Raw genomic sequence first — 18,204 nt, 5'->3', positions numbered from 1 at the left:
CAAAAATAACATCACTATGTCACCTATGTCTGACTGTGGCTGATCCAACCAGCTCAGAAGACTCTACTACAGATCAGGTACAAGCAGCAGTATGGACAAGGAGCTGTTGGAATATTTCAAGATAGATAACAATACCTGATCTCTATTAGCAGAGAAAAGAAAAGAAAAGAAATAAACAAAATCAATAAAAGCTGCCAAATGATTGTATATAAGAGGAAAGGGAGAGGGAAGAGTTAAAGCTGACACTTAGAATAAAAACCTACCCCTCAGAAAAGATATTAGTGATTTCAACAGAAATAGGTAAATTTTGAGAAGTATGGGTTTGAGGAGAAAGGAGTTTTGGATGTGTTAACTTTTAGATTCCTGATGGACATTCAAATGGATATTTTAACACACTGTTGGTAATACAAGATTGAAGCTTGACAAGCAAGAAGACATAGTACTAAAAGTACTTGACTTCAGAGGCAGAGGACTTGAGCTCTTCCACATGCAACTTGAGTGGATCTTAAGCAACTCATTTAACCTCGGTCTACCTCAGCTTCCTCTAATGTAAAATGGAGACTAATAATAGCATCTACCTCATATGGTTATGAGGATCAAATGAGAAAACATTTATAAAGCACTTCGAATAGTTTCTGGTATGTAGCAGACACTTAATGAATGCTTATTCTTTTCCTCTTCTCTAGATATCAGTTTCAGCATGGTCCTCTTTAAATCTATGATCCTATCATATTGATAGAAACTAGAAGAACTGAATTTACAGATCTAGTAGTTATCCACATAGAACTAATCATTGAACCCATGAGAGCTGATGAGATCATCAACAGAGAATGTTGAGACAAAAGAAGACACAGGACTAAGCCTTGGGTGACAGATAGGATAATGGCTTTAAAAAAAAAAAGGGAAACAAAGAGAAATCAGATAGATAGAAAAACACAGAGAAGGTACTATCATAAAACCCACAGAGGAGAAAGTAACTAGTAGGAATGAAAGGATGGTCAACAGTGTCAAATACTACAGAGAGATCAAGAAGAATGAGGACCACCACTATGACTTCAACTCATATGTTAATTCTAGACAAATGATTTATATTTATATATATACATATATGTACACACACATATATATGGACACATATATAGGTTTTCTACATATAGATATATACTTATACATAAATAAGTGTGTGTTGTAACAAGGGAATCAAGTCTAAGGAAATTTGAGGTTTACAGTGTATATATACATATATTCATATACAAATCTATTAAAAAACCTTCATTTGAAATGTTTCCCCCTTTATGTCATCATTTAGGCAAGTAGTACCACTATTTACTCAGTCTCCTATATTTGAGCCTTGATATTATCTTTAACTCTTCCCTTTCTCTCATCTCATCTCACCAAGTCTTGTTGATCAGAATTCCAGACTGTTTCTCCGATCCATATCTTCCTTTCTATTATCAGTATGATCACCTTAGTATAAGCCCTTTTTACTACTCCTCAGGTTTACTGTAATAAAGAAAAGAGCTTTACACTTCACTCTCTTCGTCCTCCAATCCACTCTTCATATATCTGGAGACTAGTTTTCTTCATGAGTAGATCAGGTATGTCACTCCTCTGCCAAAGAAAATTTCAATAGCTCCTGATTATCTATAAAGAAAGTTCCAACTCTTTTTACTCAAGGGTCTCCAGTCTAGCATTACAACTACACTAGCTAGCTAACTATCTATAGCCACACTACTACTATATTGCTTGGATCACAATGGAGTCAGTCTGAGCTACCAGTCAATGGACAAGACAAGACCCTAATAGTTCATCATCATTTGTTCCTGTATCCTCTTACTTTTCATCAATGGAGCAGTAGGAGGAAATAATGAGCTATAAATCTGCCCAGGACAAGTCAAACTGCAGTCCCATTGACTTAAAGCCTCTCTAGGAACTTGGTAGGATGTTCTGAAAACCTTCCAAGCTTCTCCTTGATTTCAGAGCGATCTGACATGGAGAAGGGGGTATGAATCCACACTATCCCTTCTCCCACTGCCATCTCTGAGGGTTTTAGGGTCTCTATCCAGGGCTTAAAACTGAGCACCATTCCATGTATGGCAAGGGCTGGGTAGCAGCAATTGTGGCAATGAAAGCCAGGAGGGAAGGGGGAAGATTAATCCGGGGGAGTGCTACAAGAGGAAGCAGTGGTCTAGAAACTGCTAGCAAGGTAGAAGTTGGGATACAGTTCCTGGCAGGGAGAATTTTGCTGGAGGGTTCAGGAGGGGGTCATCTAGGAGACTGAGGAGAATGATGGGTGGTTATCTGGGTAGAAATCCATCCTGTCAAAGCACATCCTGTTTTGTTCTCTGAGTTTTGAATCCTGTGCTAGTGCCATGAATGCTAGAATGTAAGGGATTTCTGTCCATTTCCCCTCTCTCTTGCCCAGCAAGTCCAATTGCAGGACAGCATTATAATTTAGAGTCTCATTTACTGGCCATAGTCCTCCAAATTCTGGAGGATAAGCGGTAAAATACAAGGCATTTCTTTCTTAGATCTTGCAAATTCAAGTTTTTCTAATTGGAAAGGAGACAGCACAAAGGGGCGTCCCATGAGATTGAAAACACTTGTCCCGTAGCAAAGGACAAGGAGACAGATACAGGCACAGTGGCTAAGGTCCCAAAAACAAGAATTAGAGAAGGGGGAATAGAAAAAACCTAGATGTAAAAGCAGAAGGAGTTCTGCCTTGCCTCAAAATTGGCACAGAAGCAATCTGCCCTTGTCCAAGCACAGAAGCAAGAGGAGTCTTACTATGGCCCCAAACTTGAGAAGTGGAGCTTCCCTCACCTGTCAGAATCTGCCAGCTGTGAAGGGCCAACCCAGTGTCTCAGCTAGGCTTGAATACTCAAAAATGAAAGGAAAAAGCCCCAAACCAAGGAGCTGGGGGAGAATGGGGACTGGAGCAAGCTTACCTCAGGAGAGAGTAAGACAAGCCAAAGACAAATCAAGATGAACTAGCTATGTTGGATGCCAGAAATTATGTGGGCAGGGCTGATTAGGGTCTTGTCCAAAGAACTGATGTGCAAAAATAAAAGGCAGACTGTAAAAATAATAAAGCAATGGATTGATTATTGATTATAAACTGATTTAGATACTCTGCTTGCTATGTTCACAAAGTATCTTCAGTTTATATCAGTGAAGTGAAGCTGATAAGTGAACTTCTCTACAGGGCCAGGTGCAAGGACACTAAAGATACTCTTGTTATAAAAAATAAAATATTTATTGAAATATAAGGATAAAAAGGATTTCTAACTCTAAGGGATTCTAACTCCACCCAAATAAAACTCCCTGGTTCCGCAAGGAACCACTTCTCCTGTGTCCACAGGCTACACTGATCCTTCTTGATCTGACTAACCCAAATTTTCCCTATTCTACAATAAACACTCTTATCCTTATAATTCTTAACTTCGTCTCCAATTTATAAAATAACAAAGGCCAGCTGGCTCAGTCTCAGCCAAGGAACAAGTTAGAACTCTGAGCCTTAGCAGACTCAGAGTCCAAACCAAAGACCAGATCTTTCTTTGGTCTTCTCAGATATAAACAATCTATAAAAACAGCAATAGATAGTCAACAGTATTTCCCAAGTTGGAAAAATAAAAACATTTAGCTCCCTCAGGTCTTTCCCTCCTTTTCTTCTACCTCAGACAGTGAGAAAGAAAAGAAGATGTCATCTGCTCTCACCACTCTGAGAGAATGGAACTGCTCACTCCCTCAGAGTATCAGCCACTCCCTGAGAGTAACTGCCACATAAAAACCGTTAAACTGTCAACATTTGAAATTGACACTCTCATATCTGATTCAAACTCCAATTTTTTCAAGCCAGCTTCTCTACTTCTTATCTCTAAACCAATATAACAAGACTTAATTTCTAATATCCTTATAGATGACAACTCAGACTGACTACATTGTGAGGAAACAAGCTTTATTAGAAGAGAATATAGCAATTGTAAAGCTCCAGATAGATAAGATACTATAGTAAGTAAGCAGGGTAAGGTAAATAAAGGTGGGTAGGGGTTTTCAGGAATGCTTTTTATCTTGATTGGTTACTAAAGATGGGGTCATTCATTTGGGTAGTTTTTGTCTTCTTGTTTCCAAGGAACTAATGTCACTTTACCCATGGTCCATGGTCTGTGTGGTTTTACCCATGATTTACTCTGAGAACAAACCACAATGTAAACCAAATTCTGCTCTTTTTTATTTTTGGAAGACTAAGGAAGGCAGTGATTATGGAAATTGAGCATTATTTTAATCTAGTCCAGTGTGGCTGGGAAACTGAACCACCTGGACTTGTGGTCCAGAGACTCCCAACCAAGGGCCTCTGCTATGTCTAAAAATTGATGTGAGGAGTTTTCTCATAACTGTAGATCTAAGCAACTCATATGTCTTATCTGAAAGGTAGCTCCATACTACTCAACTAGTTATTGTTTTCATGTTCTTTTGATTGTTTACAGCTACTTCTCAGGGTTTGTGGGACATTTCAGATCACATCAATTTGAACTCAAGTCTTCCTAACTTCAGGCTCAGTACTCCAGCCACTGCCTGACCAAGCCACCCTCAAGTAAGCATGAGCTACTGTTATTATTGTTATCAAACACCAATAAAACCAGGAAGGCTTTCTTCTTCCTCTATCACTAATGACCTTTCCAATCTCAGACCTCACATGGTACTTGGTTTGTACCTTTCAAATACAAATAACCGATACAAAATAAATATATCTGTTCAATCCTTTCCCCTTCCCCCAACACACACACTAACCTGTAAACTTCCATGAGGATAGGAATAGCATCCCTAAACATTAGATTTCCCTCCAATTAGACATATCTACTCACAGTCTGCACGTGGTAAGCATTTTCTGAATAAAACCCAACTAAAAATACAAGAAAACAAGGTGGATCTAAGAATATTCGTACAGCTGAAATTCAAATTTAACTGGGAAGCCAATAACTAGAGGGCAAATCTTGTTTCTGATGCCTTGTCCGTGCAAATCATCCCAAGTGACAGTTATACTTTTACTACAGGCGTAAGCAAGGTTGTCATATAGATTAGATGACATGTTCTTGAAATAGCCTTTCTTCAGTCCCAAGTTTAAACAAGACTGACTCCTTCTCTGTCTCTGTTTTCAATAGCACTACTCTCTTCAATAAAGTTGATTTACTTTCTTCTATACAAGATGAATCCTACTGACAAGGCAGGCAAGCAAGCAGAAGAAAAGGGAGAGGGAGGAGGAAGGGAGGAAAAGACAGAGAGAGGTGGAAAAAGGTCTGGGGGGAGGGAAGAAGGAAGGGGAGGAGAGCAGGAGAGAGGAAGAGAGGGAGAGAGAAAGAGAAAGATAAGAATCACAGATGTGCCAAGAAAGGCCCCCTGTTCAAAAAATACTTATTTCACAGGCATGTACCATCAGAGCCTCATTTCGTTTGAACTCTGTTAAAAAATAAATATCCCTGAGAGGAGTTCATACATCAAAAAAAAGTAATTTTGATGGGGGAAGGGAAAGAAAGGAAGAATAAGAGAGATGATGAGGATGCTGGTAGTCAAAATGAGGAAAGAAGACAAAAGCACCCCCCCCCAAAAAAAAGCTTGATTGAAGAAGACAAACTCTGGACCCTTAGTCCATTGTTCTGCTAACTCCCACTATCTAGCTCTTTCCTTTCAAACTTTCACACAATTATACATCCTTTGAAATCATGATAATGTTTAAGAACCTCATATGCTTTTTCTCTTCCTCTGGAAACTTGTATAGTGAACTTTGAAAATATTTTTATAATTTAATTGGATTCCATTGTAATAATATGTAATTTATTTTTGCAAGGATATCATTCTGTCTTCAAACATCAAAAGAGTCCAAGACACTCATAAAAAGGTTAAATATCTCCTAGTTTATTAAAAGGAAAAGCTAAGTGGTCCAATGGATAAATAGTAGCAGGCTTATAACAGAAAGACCTGAATTCAAATTTGGTCTTTGACACTAGCTGTGTAACCCTTGGCAAATCATTGAGCCACATTTGCCTCAGTTTCTTCATCTGTAAAATCAGCTATAGAAGGAAATGATAAGCCACTCACATATTTTTGCCAAGAAAACCCCCAATAAGGTCACAAAGAGTAAGACATAACTAAAACAACTAAACAATAGCAATTAGTTAAAAGAGCCCAGGGTTTGGAGTCAGAGCTTATAAGTTCAAGTACCAGTTCTGGTTCTTATTACTTACATATCTTAGGAAAGTCAAAAGGTAGTCAGTGAAGTTCTGTATCAAAAGCCAGAGGTCTTTCCTCTACCCACACTGCCTATGCAAGAGACTCTTACTATTAGTCAGTGGAAAAATCCTTCATTTCACCATTTTCTTGCAATTGTTAAAATCAGATTTTTTTTAGATTGTTCAATATTCTATTGTCATCTTCACCATCAGCTTTTGTACTATGGAAAAACCTTCAAAATGCCCAGTGCTGTGAACCAGGAATAATTCACTGGTTAAAACACTTATCTATATTTGGGGCTCAGGTTCTAGTCTCAGTTTTAAGTACTGCAACTCCTGAATTGGGAAAAGCCACTCCTCAACAAATCAAAGTATTTCACTTCTATAGACAGAAACCTTTGCCTTTTCTTTATTTCCATTGATAAGAGTCTTCATCCATGGCCTCATACTTTATATGAAGACTTCATCAACTATATAAGAATGCTTGCAGGGATAAAGAATTCTAAAGACCCTTAACCCCAAAATACCATAATAAAAGTTTAAATCCAAACTCAGAGCAGTAGCAAAACATGTCCTCAAAATGGGAATTTGTGACTTTACCAGATTAAAGCATCTATATTCTATTTCCTCAAGTCTAATTATAATTTGTCCATTTGATTAATCCTGATGGTCTAAAGGAAGAAGTCACTAGAAGCATTGTTTGTTTTTAAATTGTTTTTTAACTCTTTACCCTCTGTCTTAGAATCCATACTAAGTTATCGATTCCAAGGCAGAAGAGTGGTAAGGGCTAGGCAACTTGGGTTAAGCCAGGACCTCCCATTTCTAGGACAGGCTCTTAATCCACTGAGCCATCTATCTGCCCCCATGGCAAAGAAAAACTGAGTACATAAAGAGATGAAAACTAGTTTTTTTGCAACTGAAAACTGTTTATTGAAATCTCTATAAATACATGGAAAAAAAAAAACAAGGACAAACCAAGGGGGTGGAGACCTCAGGAAGGAGGCATGGCCCTAATCTATAAGTGAGTATAAAAGAGTGATGCCAACAACTAACCCTAACAGGACAATAGTTATCCATCCAATGGAATAAAAATGTATTAAGCACCTACTATGTGTCAGGCAAAGCAGTACATGCAAAGTGAAGTACGTTGAGATTCTAGTTTTTGCCCTCTATAAAAGAAGGCATTGGAAGGATTTGGATACTTTACCCTCTGATCAAAGGGCAGAGGAGGCTGAAGATAGGTTGTATCAATCAAGGCTGGAGTTAGTCACATGGTGGCAAAATTAGAAGTAATAAGCTTATCCTGAGAGGGGCATTTTATTCCATGGAGTTGAAAAAAGGCAGGTAGTAGATGCAGAGTGGACTAGTAGAAGATGCAGTAGCAGAAAATGATGACAGAAGAGAGGAAAGAGAGGACTGAAACAGGGGACACAAGATTGGGCTTCAGTGCAGGACAGAATACAATTTGTGGGCAACATTTAATTACCATCTTGCTTTGACTTAGAGAAACTTTGAATTTCATCCTAATTCAGAAGTTTTTAACTTTTTTTTGCGTCATAGACCCCTTTAGCTGTCTAGTAAAACCTATGGACACCTTCTCAAAATAATGTTTTTAAATGCATAGGATTATAAGGGGGGAAATTACAGTGAAATAGTTATCCAAATTTTTTTTAATATTTCACAAATCCCAGGTTAGGAACCACTGCACTAAACTTAGATATGACTATTACCATGCAAAATGGTAATTACATTTAAGTGAAACATATATTAAGTGAGAGCATATAGACGTTCTCTAAGCTCCAATTGTTGTTTGTTCATTTTTGAGGAGGACCAATGACATCACAGGGTGATGTCTTGACTTATGCATATACTAGGTTTAAGTGAGGCAGAGCTGTACAGTCATCAGTCCCAGTCTTCAATGACTCATAGTAAGGTGTCATGAGTAGCCAACTCTATGAAAAGAACTTCTACTCAAGAGGAACAGTCTATTCCACAAGCTTCTGCCTACCTCTGACTCATATTAAGATAGCCTTAAAAACATTGACTTATTAAATGTCAAGTTTTTCTTGGTATGTCTATATAAACTAAGTAAACTAATACTATTATTATTGAGGTGTTTGGGCATTTTTTGGTCCAGACCTGTGATTTCATTCATTAAGGAGTTTTCAGTGAGAAGAGGCATTCCACCAATGTAAATGGAAAACTGCCATAATGTATAGTCTTAGAAGACTGCCTTGGACACCAAGAGGTCAGGATCCAGCCTAGGAACTTGGATTTGTTCATTTTTGTTATGGTTGGACTTGAATATTTAATTGGTGGTCGCCAGAGATTTAATTTCTAAATCCCAAATGAATTACTCAAATAAATGGAATTTATGATAGTTTATTTACAATAGACAGAAAATATTAAGGAAGAAAGAAAAGGAGAGAGAGAGAGAGAGAGAGAGAGAGAGAGAGAGAGAGAGAGAGAGAGAGAGCAAGCTCTCTGGCTTCCTCTGAGTCAGGTAGAAATTCTTAGGCCCTAGGAGTCTCAAGATGATGGGCATTTCTCAAAGGTTCATACCTCTAGAAAGGCAAGGAAACTAAGTCAGCCTTTCACTCACCATGGAGACCATCTTAAAAGAAAGCAGTCTGAGGTCTTCTTCATGAACTTCTCCAGGGGTCCAGTTCCATAGCCAAATATCTTCACTCCAAATCTGAATGTCTCTCTTCCAATCTCTCCTCAAATGTCTGTCTTCCCTCCAGCTCCAAGTGACTTTCTTCACTCCAAGCCTGAGTGACTGACTAATGATTGATGATCTTGTGTGCCTTATTCCTCTATTTGAAGATCTTTTTCTCTAGTGTCACTTCCCCTAAATTTTACGCCTACCAATCACAGCAGACGCTCCTCTCCAGGAATGCCCACTCAATATATGAAATGGGTGTTCACACCTTTTGTAGTTAGTTATACCTTTTGTAGTTAGTTAACACCTTTTTTGGTTAGTTAACACCTTTTGTAGTTAAAATGGGTAGATCTACTTTAAATATTGAGTTAACACTTTGGGGATTAAAATTTAAAAATAGAATGGGGATTACAATTTTATCTTCACTATCAAGGAAGAGCTAAGTATCTTCATTGTTACAATCAGGAGATAGCCAAATCCAATCTTCAAAGGTTTTTCTGACCTCAAGGCCACTTCTCTCCCTGCCATGTTCCTGTTGCCTCTGTAAACTGAGAGATCCAGACTCTATTACTGTTAATTTTGCTGTATGGTTAAATTCTTAGAATGCTGATGAAAGGAGAAAGAATAACACAAACCAAAATGCTCAGTTCTTCTTTTAGATTAGTAGACCATATCTATTGCTATCCACATTAATTCTGAGCATTTTGAATATAGTAGGAAAAAAATTATTAAAGCAGCCCAGTAGTGAGAGGAGAATCAAGTATCATACCACATGCTATACCTTCTGTTCCATAATACCCAAATAATCTTTCAACACAAATTCTACTAAAGCACAGATGTATATACCTTGCAAAGAATGCCTCTAACCTATTCAGTAAACATAGCTTCACTCTACATCACCACAGCATAGGGGGAAAGTTAATCATGCATTTTCTCCCCTCAACTGAATTCAATTCACTGGACATTTACTGAATGCTTCCTATATTCAGAGATAGACAACAAGAGATAAAAGCATTATTATTAACCCAATCCTTCCCAAAGGAATTTATAATACAGTAACTATAAAAATAACAATTGAGAGTCATAAGATAGAAAAATTCAACAATATTCATAATACCAAAACACACATTACCAATTATTTTACCAGCCATATATTTCAATAAATGATCATGGAAATAGAGTGCATGTATTAAAAATATTCTTTAAGAAAGTTAGAAATCCTAATATTATTGACCTGTGATTTTAGGAATATTTGTCCATAGTAGAGATAAAATTGGGCAGTGGTCCACAACTGAGCCATAAAATGGCCTATTGATTCTACTACTAGCATTGTGGGTAATTGATAAGGGCAAGAAGCTCATTGGATTTAGTTATTTCCATAGGAATAGAAATTATGAAAATGGCTAGAGAAGTCTGAAGATACAGAGCAGATGTAGATAAACAAAGTCTCCCAGGTTTAACAGTAGCCACCAACTTTTTTTCCCAATCCAGCTCAATTGCCAAGGGGTTAAACATGTGAAGAGAGGTCATAAGAAAACAAAGCACTATAACAAAGAGTTATTTCAAAACTATGGAAAAGACCATTGTCTGAGCTTTAAAAAAAAAGTCTGAAATGCAATCAACCGTAACAATTTGATTAAACATAATATATTGCACTACAGAAGACTCCAAAGAGAAAAGTACTAAACTTTTTATATGGTTTTATTTTGCTCTTTTAAATAATAGCTAATTCCTAAATCTAAATAGCTTTTAAACAACTTTATTCTCCTTAAAACCTTACAACTAGAATTTATGAGAAGAAAAATCACTAGTTTTAAAATTAATTCTCAATTCCCTATGTTAATAAGCAAGAATTAATTTAATGCATAGATAATCCAATTGCTTCATTCTAGCCAGACTAATAAGTAATAAGTCACCATTTAAATAAGATTTACAATTGTGCAAGAATTTATGGAGAACCAATTTTGAAATCTGATCTGGGATTTAGTATCTAAAGAAGGAAGCCTCATCCAAGTATAAGAATGCAACAATGACAGCATTCATCAGCATCACGAATCTGGATTTCAACACATATCAAAAATGGCTGCACCATCTACAATCATATCTTATTTTATTGGGTTCCACTTTACATGCTTTGCAGATATTGAATTTTTGAAGGTTTGTGGGAGCAGCTAGGTAGCTCAGTGGATTGAGAGCTAGACATAGAGAAGGGAGGTCCTGAGTTCAAATATAATCTCAGACACTTCCTAGTTGTGTGACCCTGGGCAAGCCACTTAACCTCATTGTCAACCCTTACTGTTCTTATGCCTTGGAATCAATATACAATACTGATCCCAAGATGGAAGCTAAAAGTTTTTTTAAAAAACAGTTTGTGAGAACCCTGTTGCCAAGCAAACAAGTCTATCAGTGTAATTTTTTGAACAGCATGTATTCATACTGTATCTCTGTATCACATTTTGGTAATTCTCAAAATATTTTAAACTTTCTCATTATTATTATATCTGTTATGGTGACCTGTGATTAGTGATCTTTGATGTTACAATTTTTGCTGTTTGGGATCACAACAAACTAAACCCATATAAGGCCATGAATTTAATAAATAGTTTGTTTTTAAATGTTCCACTAACCTGCTGTTCTTGCCTCTCTCCTTCTGGAGACACAGCAATACTGAAATAGGCCAATTAATAACTCAAAATGGCTTCTAAATATTTAAGAGAAAGGAAGAGTCAAGCAATATGGAAAACTTCATTGTTAACATGTCTTGAGAAATTGCTACAGCTACCTCAAACCCTGATCATTCAGTAGCCATCAACATCAAGCTAAGACCCTCTACCTTCAAAAAGATTGACTCACTGAATTATCAGATGATAATTAGCATTTTAACAATAAAATATTTTTCAAATAATATATGTTTATTATAGATATAATACTATTATACACCTAGTAGACTACAGTATAGCATAAATATAACTTTTATATGTACTAGAAAACCAAAAAATTCATGTAACTCGCTTTATTACCATAATCGCTTTGTTTCAATTGTCTGGAACTGAACTCACAATACCTCTGCATTATGTCTGTACTAATAACAGCAGCCAGCCACCCTTGGTGATCCAATCCATCTTCAAAGTTTTATCAGATTGGTATACTGAAAATTTCTTTGTTATATAGCCTAGATCTTAGATTAATTCCTGTGTTATAAGGAAAACAGAGGGGAAATTTAGATAATTTAAAAACAAAATCTATCAATAAAAAAGTCTTTTTTTAAAAATTCAGTATTTTGCAATGACTAGGTTGGAAGTGTAAGTAGGAACTGCCAGGAGATAGATAAAAACATTTTTTCCCTTGTGGAGACAATGCTAATGTGTAAGAAAAGGACAAAAAGATAGGAAGATGGCAAAAAGGAGAAAAATCAAGGAGCTAGATAATCCAAGGCTAACCAGTGCTAGATGTTGCTTTGTGGAATTAGCAACAGTCTACTTATGAAGAGACCTTTCTTGGTATTTTTTAATAATTCCAAGTTATTAAAAACTGGTTTAATTTCAAAATATAGCCCTTGATAAGATTGTGAAAACTTGCACTGTGGTAGCAAAGATAGATATTAATTACCTTGATACTAGATGAGATTGGTAAATGCATATGACCTCACTCATAAGTCACTGGCATCATTATGTAACCCTAGTAAAACAGGATATAAAGTAAAATCCTAAGTGCTCTTAAACTAGTTAGAAAGAGATATAAAAACATACTCAAAACATCCATCTTTAAATATATAGTGTTTTAAGCCTAAGAATATTATCAAAAGACTTTCTGATGCAGATTCACAAAGGAAATTAACACAAGTTTTCCTCTGATGAAACATAAATGGTAAAGTAATAAATCAATCAAAAATATTTATTAAGCACTTACTAAAGGCTAAACACTGCTGGGAGCTGGGAAGAATACAAGCATAAAGAATGAAACTATATACTCAAGGTGTTTATATTCTAATGGAGGAGTTAGCCACCCCCCTACACACACACACACACACACACACACACACACACACACACACACACACCCTCAAAATAAGCTTACTATGTGATCAACTAGACACCTAAAGAGATATTTCTAGACTTCTATAGCTAAAATTGCAGCCAAAATTATATTCTTGAAGAGTCCCTCTTTTTCACTCTTTTCGAATTTAGGATGAGAAATGTATTAAAAGAGATTTGAAATTTCCTATGAAGAAAGAGAAAAGGAAGGAAGGAAGGAAGGAAGGAAGGAAGGAAGGAAGGAAGGAAGGAAGGAAGGAAGGAAGGAAGGAAGGAAGGAAGGAAGGAAGGAAGGAAGGAAGGAAGGAAGGAAGGAAGGAAGGAAGGAAGGAAGGAAGGAAGGAAGGAAGGAAGGAAGGAAGGAAGGAAGGAAGGAAGGAAGGAAGGAAAGAAGGAAGGAAGGAAGGAAGGAAGGAAGGAAGGAAGGAAGGAAGGAAGGAAGGAAGGAAGGAAGGAAGGAAGGAAGGAAGGAAGGAAGGAAGGAAGGAAGGAAGGAAGGAGGGAAAGAAGAAAGGAGACTGAAAGAGTGAGAGAAAGAGAGAGAAGTAACAGTGTTTCCTTTTTTAGACAAGTATGGACAAGTAATGGTGACTATTAAAAGGCTCAAGCCCACTATGAGTTTTCATAGAATTAGTGTGGATTCCCCATAATTTACCTCCAATTCAGTAGATAATCTAAACCCTTTGGCTTGCTACCCAGTTCCAAACTTTGCTGTTTACTTTTTGCAAACAAGATTTTTTTTAATTGTTTATTTATTACATTAAAATACCCAGTTAACTAACTCTCTTCCTCCTTCTCTCCTCTCCCCACCATTGGAGAAGGCATCATTTGACAAAAAGACATGTTTATATAAAGTGATATCTTACTTATTTCTTTTTTATCTGTTCTTTCTCTGGAGATGAACCTAAATTCCTATATTTTTATATATTTCCTATATATTTACATATAAATATCTTTAATCATCTTCAATTTTAAATATATCATGTAATATTAGAGCTAAAGATGTCCACAGAAATATTGTCCAATTATTGTCCCCTTAATTTATAGATGAGGGAGTTAAGAGATGCAGTATATGATACAGTAGAAAGAACACTGGAGTTAGAGGACCTGGATTCAAATGTCACCTCTACCACTTACCAATGTGTCCTATGTGACCTTGGACAACTTACTTACCCTCTGTGGGCCTCAGTTTCCTCTTCCATAAAATTACAAGGTGCTACTAGTTAACCTCTGAAGTTTATTCCAGGCTATAAGATCTAGGCCCTGCTAGTTAGTGACAGCTAGGATTAGAAGTTAGATGTCTTTAACAAGTCTAGTGGTCAGTCCACTCTCTCATACTGTTTCTTAAAGGGGTAAAAATCTATTCTTTCTATATTTTAGATTTTCATATTATGATCATCAGGAACATAAACCAGTGTTTCATTTCTTGGTTTCTCTCAAACAAGGACTGAAAGATTGTAACTATATAAGAAAGGAGAGCCTCCCACACAGGAACATCTAAAGTTAAGAGCTTAATCAGAACTAAATATGGTATGAGAAATCCATTGAAGAAGTAAACACTTTTCCAATTTACTCAACCACCTTGTCATAGGTAAGATATTCATTTCTTATTAAATAAATATATGTTATGTATATTAATTAACTGCTTGCAAATTACTAATAGCTCATTTCAATGTCTATGTTCTTTCACGTTAAAATAAGAGAATAAACATCCTTGAGAGAGATACTTAATATGTTTCACTTCCATAGAGATAAATCTCTATGCAGGACTCTGAAAGACTAGAGGATTTTGTTGTATTTGTTAAAATTATCACTTTAATGTTACTTCTTTCAACCTCCCCTGCTAGTCATACAGATTAATCTACAACCATAAAAGAGAAATATCAGTGAAAATATTCAAGGTCATTTTATCCTTAAAATAGTTATGTGTCCTTCATGTTCACTGTAGAAAAAAATCAAACTCTTGTTTTCCCAATTATTTTGAGAAATTGTGTAATACATTATCTGCCAACCTATTGAGGAGTTGGAGCAACTCCTATTTTCCCAAGCTTCATCTAATTAGCCTCCAGTAATATGAGCAATGCTAAAAGAATTTGTTAGTTCCAACAACTTGTTTTTCTATTATCTCAACTAGTCTCCAAAACATTATAGCATAAAGATCAATGTCTAATTGAATTTACTTCTACAGAAGCAAGCTAAACATATGTATCTGAGAGTATATACAATGCAATTTTAGTTATATACTTTTGTTTATTCTTTTAAAAGTGTTGACCATTGTGAATGAAACACCACTGGAATTTCCTCTTTTTGCCAGTTTCTCTTCTCCCCAAGTGATGACATAAATAAAAATTAACAAGCATGATTAGTCACAAGTCAGAGTTATTACATCATAATCACTCATCATTAGTCCATAAGGATACTAGTCTCTATGCAAAATGAAAAACGTTAAAAAATAGGAAGGTAGATATTCATAAAAGTCTAGAAAATGTTTAAAATATAGGGATAATCCTTTTTAGCAGGGTTTTTAAGACGAATTCATTATAGCCAGCTCACACTTAAAACCTCTGCACAAGATAAATGATAGGTTTATAGACAGAAATCTAGTTCAAGCTAAAAGGACATGTTCTATTATTAATCACCTTCACACTGCCACACCTTTCAAATCCCATTCACTTTCTAGAAGTAGATTTTCCCCATTTAAAATTATTATTAAAGCTTCTAAAAGGAATGGTGTCTGGAAGAGATTAGAGTATTTTAGGAAGGTCATATTTCTGACATATATTTCAGCCTCTCCCTAAATGTTTTTTTCTTTTTTTAAATCTCTCTTCCTATACCATTCAAACTGTTATAGTTCTGTTTTGTTTTTTAAAAAAAAATCAGTTCTTCTGCTAAAAGGCAAAATGTGGAGGAGGGGAGGAGAAAAGGGAGAGACTAATGGCTCTCTGCCTTAAAACAGTACTAAGATCCCAATCATAAGGATAAGTATGAGCCTTCCACCTGCAAATCTTTGGGCTACCCATAGTTTAAAAGCTTCCTTTTCAAAAGGAAAAATAATTCTGTTTTTTCCCCAAGAAAACTAGGGTCTATATGCCACTTCAGTAATGAACTATAGGAACAGGCAGGAAGACTGGCTGGAAAAGAGATGTTATTGGTGTGCAAATACCAGAGAAGAAATTTTAGGCTGGTCATATTTTGCAAAATGTCTGTACATATAAGTCCTTCCTAAACACATACATTCATTCTCTCTCTCTCTCTCTCTCTCTCTCTCTCTCTCTCTCTCTCTCTCTCTCTCTCTCTCTCTCTCTCTCTCTCTCTCTCTCTCTCTCTCTCTCTCTCTCTCTCTTCCCTCTCCCTCTCCCTCTCTCTCTCCCTCTCCCTCTCTCCCTCCCTCCTTCCCCTCAAATAAAAGGTACATCTTTATCATTTAACTGCTCCATCATCAACTGTCATTTTCCTAACCACTAATTCATGAAGCATAGATTCCTTATAGCTCCTGGATTTCATACTGCAGCTACAGAAGAGAGCCAGGGAGGTGCCCCTAATAGATCCCTCTCCATATAACAGCCGGACTGAGTCCATGCCTATTACTGTACTCATTCACCACGGCAAATTTAGGCGGTTCTGTAGCCAGCTCAGATTTCATACAGTAGTTAAATTGGGAACCAAGAGAGTGACATCCCTCTCTGTAGCTCTGGCCCCAAACTGAAGCTGTTACAAGGGAAAAGAAACGCACCTTAACAGTATTCGTTCTTATAGTCACCATAAATGGATCACAATATCACAGCTCTAGAGCTGGAAGAGACCTAGCAGCCAGCTAACCTGACTCTCTCATTCTACAGACAAGGAAACTGAGGCCGAAGGATGTAACGCTTCTTGCCAAAGGTCCCACAGGTAGCAGTGTCAGAGACAAGATGTGAATGAACCCCTGATCTGATTCCTGAATTAGTATTTTTCCACCCTGCTGAATTGGGGGTTGGGGGGAGGGGGCAGGCAGAGTAGAGTTGGTTATATGGTTTGCCCCCCTAAAAAGTCTTTCTATTATTGCATATGAAGCTGGGAGGTGGGGGAGACAAGACAGAGGGAAGAGTCTCCTTCTGCCTTCCTTGCCCTAGAGCTCTCTCGCCCCTCACCACCGCCACCCCACCTCGGGGGCAGATAGGGTACCTCACAACCGTACAGCTGCCCCAGCTGTTCCACGATCCACTCCTCCAACACTAGCCTTTTCCGCAGCTCCTTCCGATCGTATTTCACGGTCACTTTCCCCTGCTGATGGCGCCGCTGCTGCTGCTGAACCTGCCCGGCCACAGCAGGCACAACTGTCGGAGCAGAATCTTCCCGGGAGGAACCAGATCCGGTGCTGCAGCCCGAACCAGCGCTGGAGCTGGAGCCTGACCCGCCGCCTGAGCCAGCCCGGGGGCTCTGGAAAAAAACCCGACTGCCCCCGCCCCCTGCGCCACTGGCCGGCTCGCTGCTGCCGGTAGCCACAGACATGGTCCCAGCCTGCAGCGCTCTGGCTGCCGAGAGCGAGCGGGCAGGCGGGAGTGCGAGCTCCGGCTTTAATCCCGAGAAGATGGGAAGCAGCTCCCGTTTGGCTCTGACCCTGGGGAGAAGGGGGCGGGGGCACAGATAAGGGAGGTAGGCAGCTGCCCCAGTCCTCCTCCCAGCCGGGCTGGCTACTGAGCCGGCGTTGAGCAACCGCTCAGGCGGAGCAGAGGCAAGCGAAGGTCTAGCTTCTGGCACCTGCTCGGCTCTGCTCTCTAGACGCACACCCTGCCGGCTTGTCTGGGAAGTTAGAGAAGAGGAGGAGGAGAAGGAAAAGGAGGGAGGGAGGCAAAAAGGAGGCGGGGACCAGAGCCTTAAAGAAGCTGCCCAGGACCCTCTCCACCCAGCAGCCCTCAGCTCTAGAGCCCCGGGATGTGGAAGGAGCGCGCTCCAGAGGCCAGAGTTGGGGAGGAAGGCCAAGGGCCTGGGGATGCGCGAGGGGAGGTTTGAGAGTGGAGGGAGGGCGCGCGTGCGTAAGTGTGGGACTCACGTGTGTGTATATGTGCGTGTGTGTGCGCGTGTGCGTGTAAGTGTAGGGCTCACGTGTGCGCCTGTGTTCGCCTGCTAGAGGTGTATGCAATGGGGCTTATACCTAGTAAGGTGAGTGGCTATCACTGCGATTTGCGCTAAGGCGCCCTGCTTGCTTTTTCCCTTGCGCTACAAAGAAACAAACTCAAATTCCCCAGCGACGATCCCTCAGCTGCCCCCACTATCTCATCAGCTCCTCCCGAGGCACTTT

The 18,204-nt window shown here is 38.4% G+C and overlaps 1 protein-coding gene across 1 annotated transcript in view; it reads right to left on the bottom strand.

Moving 5' to 3' along the window:
* Positions 1-17,914, bottom strand: part of PPP1R14C (protein phosphatase 1 regulatory inhibitor subunit 14C) — a 123,380-nt gene extending 105,466 nt beyond the window's left edge. The window contains exon 1 of the mRNA XM_007484712.3: positions 17,088-17,914. Within this exon, the coding sequence (XP_007484774.1) occupies positions 17,088-17,414 (327 nt within the window). The 5' untranslated portion in view covers positions 17,415-17,914. The remainder of the gene's footprint in view (positions 1-17,087) is intronic.
* Positions 17,915-18,204: the final 290 nt, after the last annotated feature.

This window comes from Monodelphis domestica, chromosome 2 (genome assembly GCF_027887165.1).
Source record: "Monodelphis domestica isolate mMonDom1 chromosome 2, mMonDom1.pri, whole genome shotgun sequence".
Taxonomy (NCBI): Eukaryota; Metazoa; Chordata; class Mammalia; order Didelphimorphia; family Didelphidae; genus Monodelphis; species Monodelphis domestica.
This window is presented reverse-complemented; position numbering and strand designations above follow the sequence as displayed.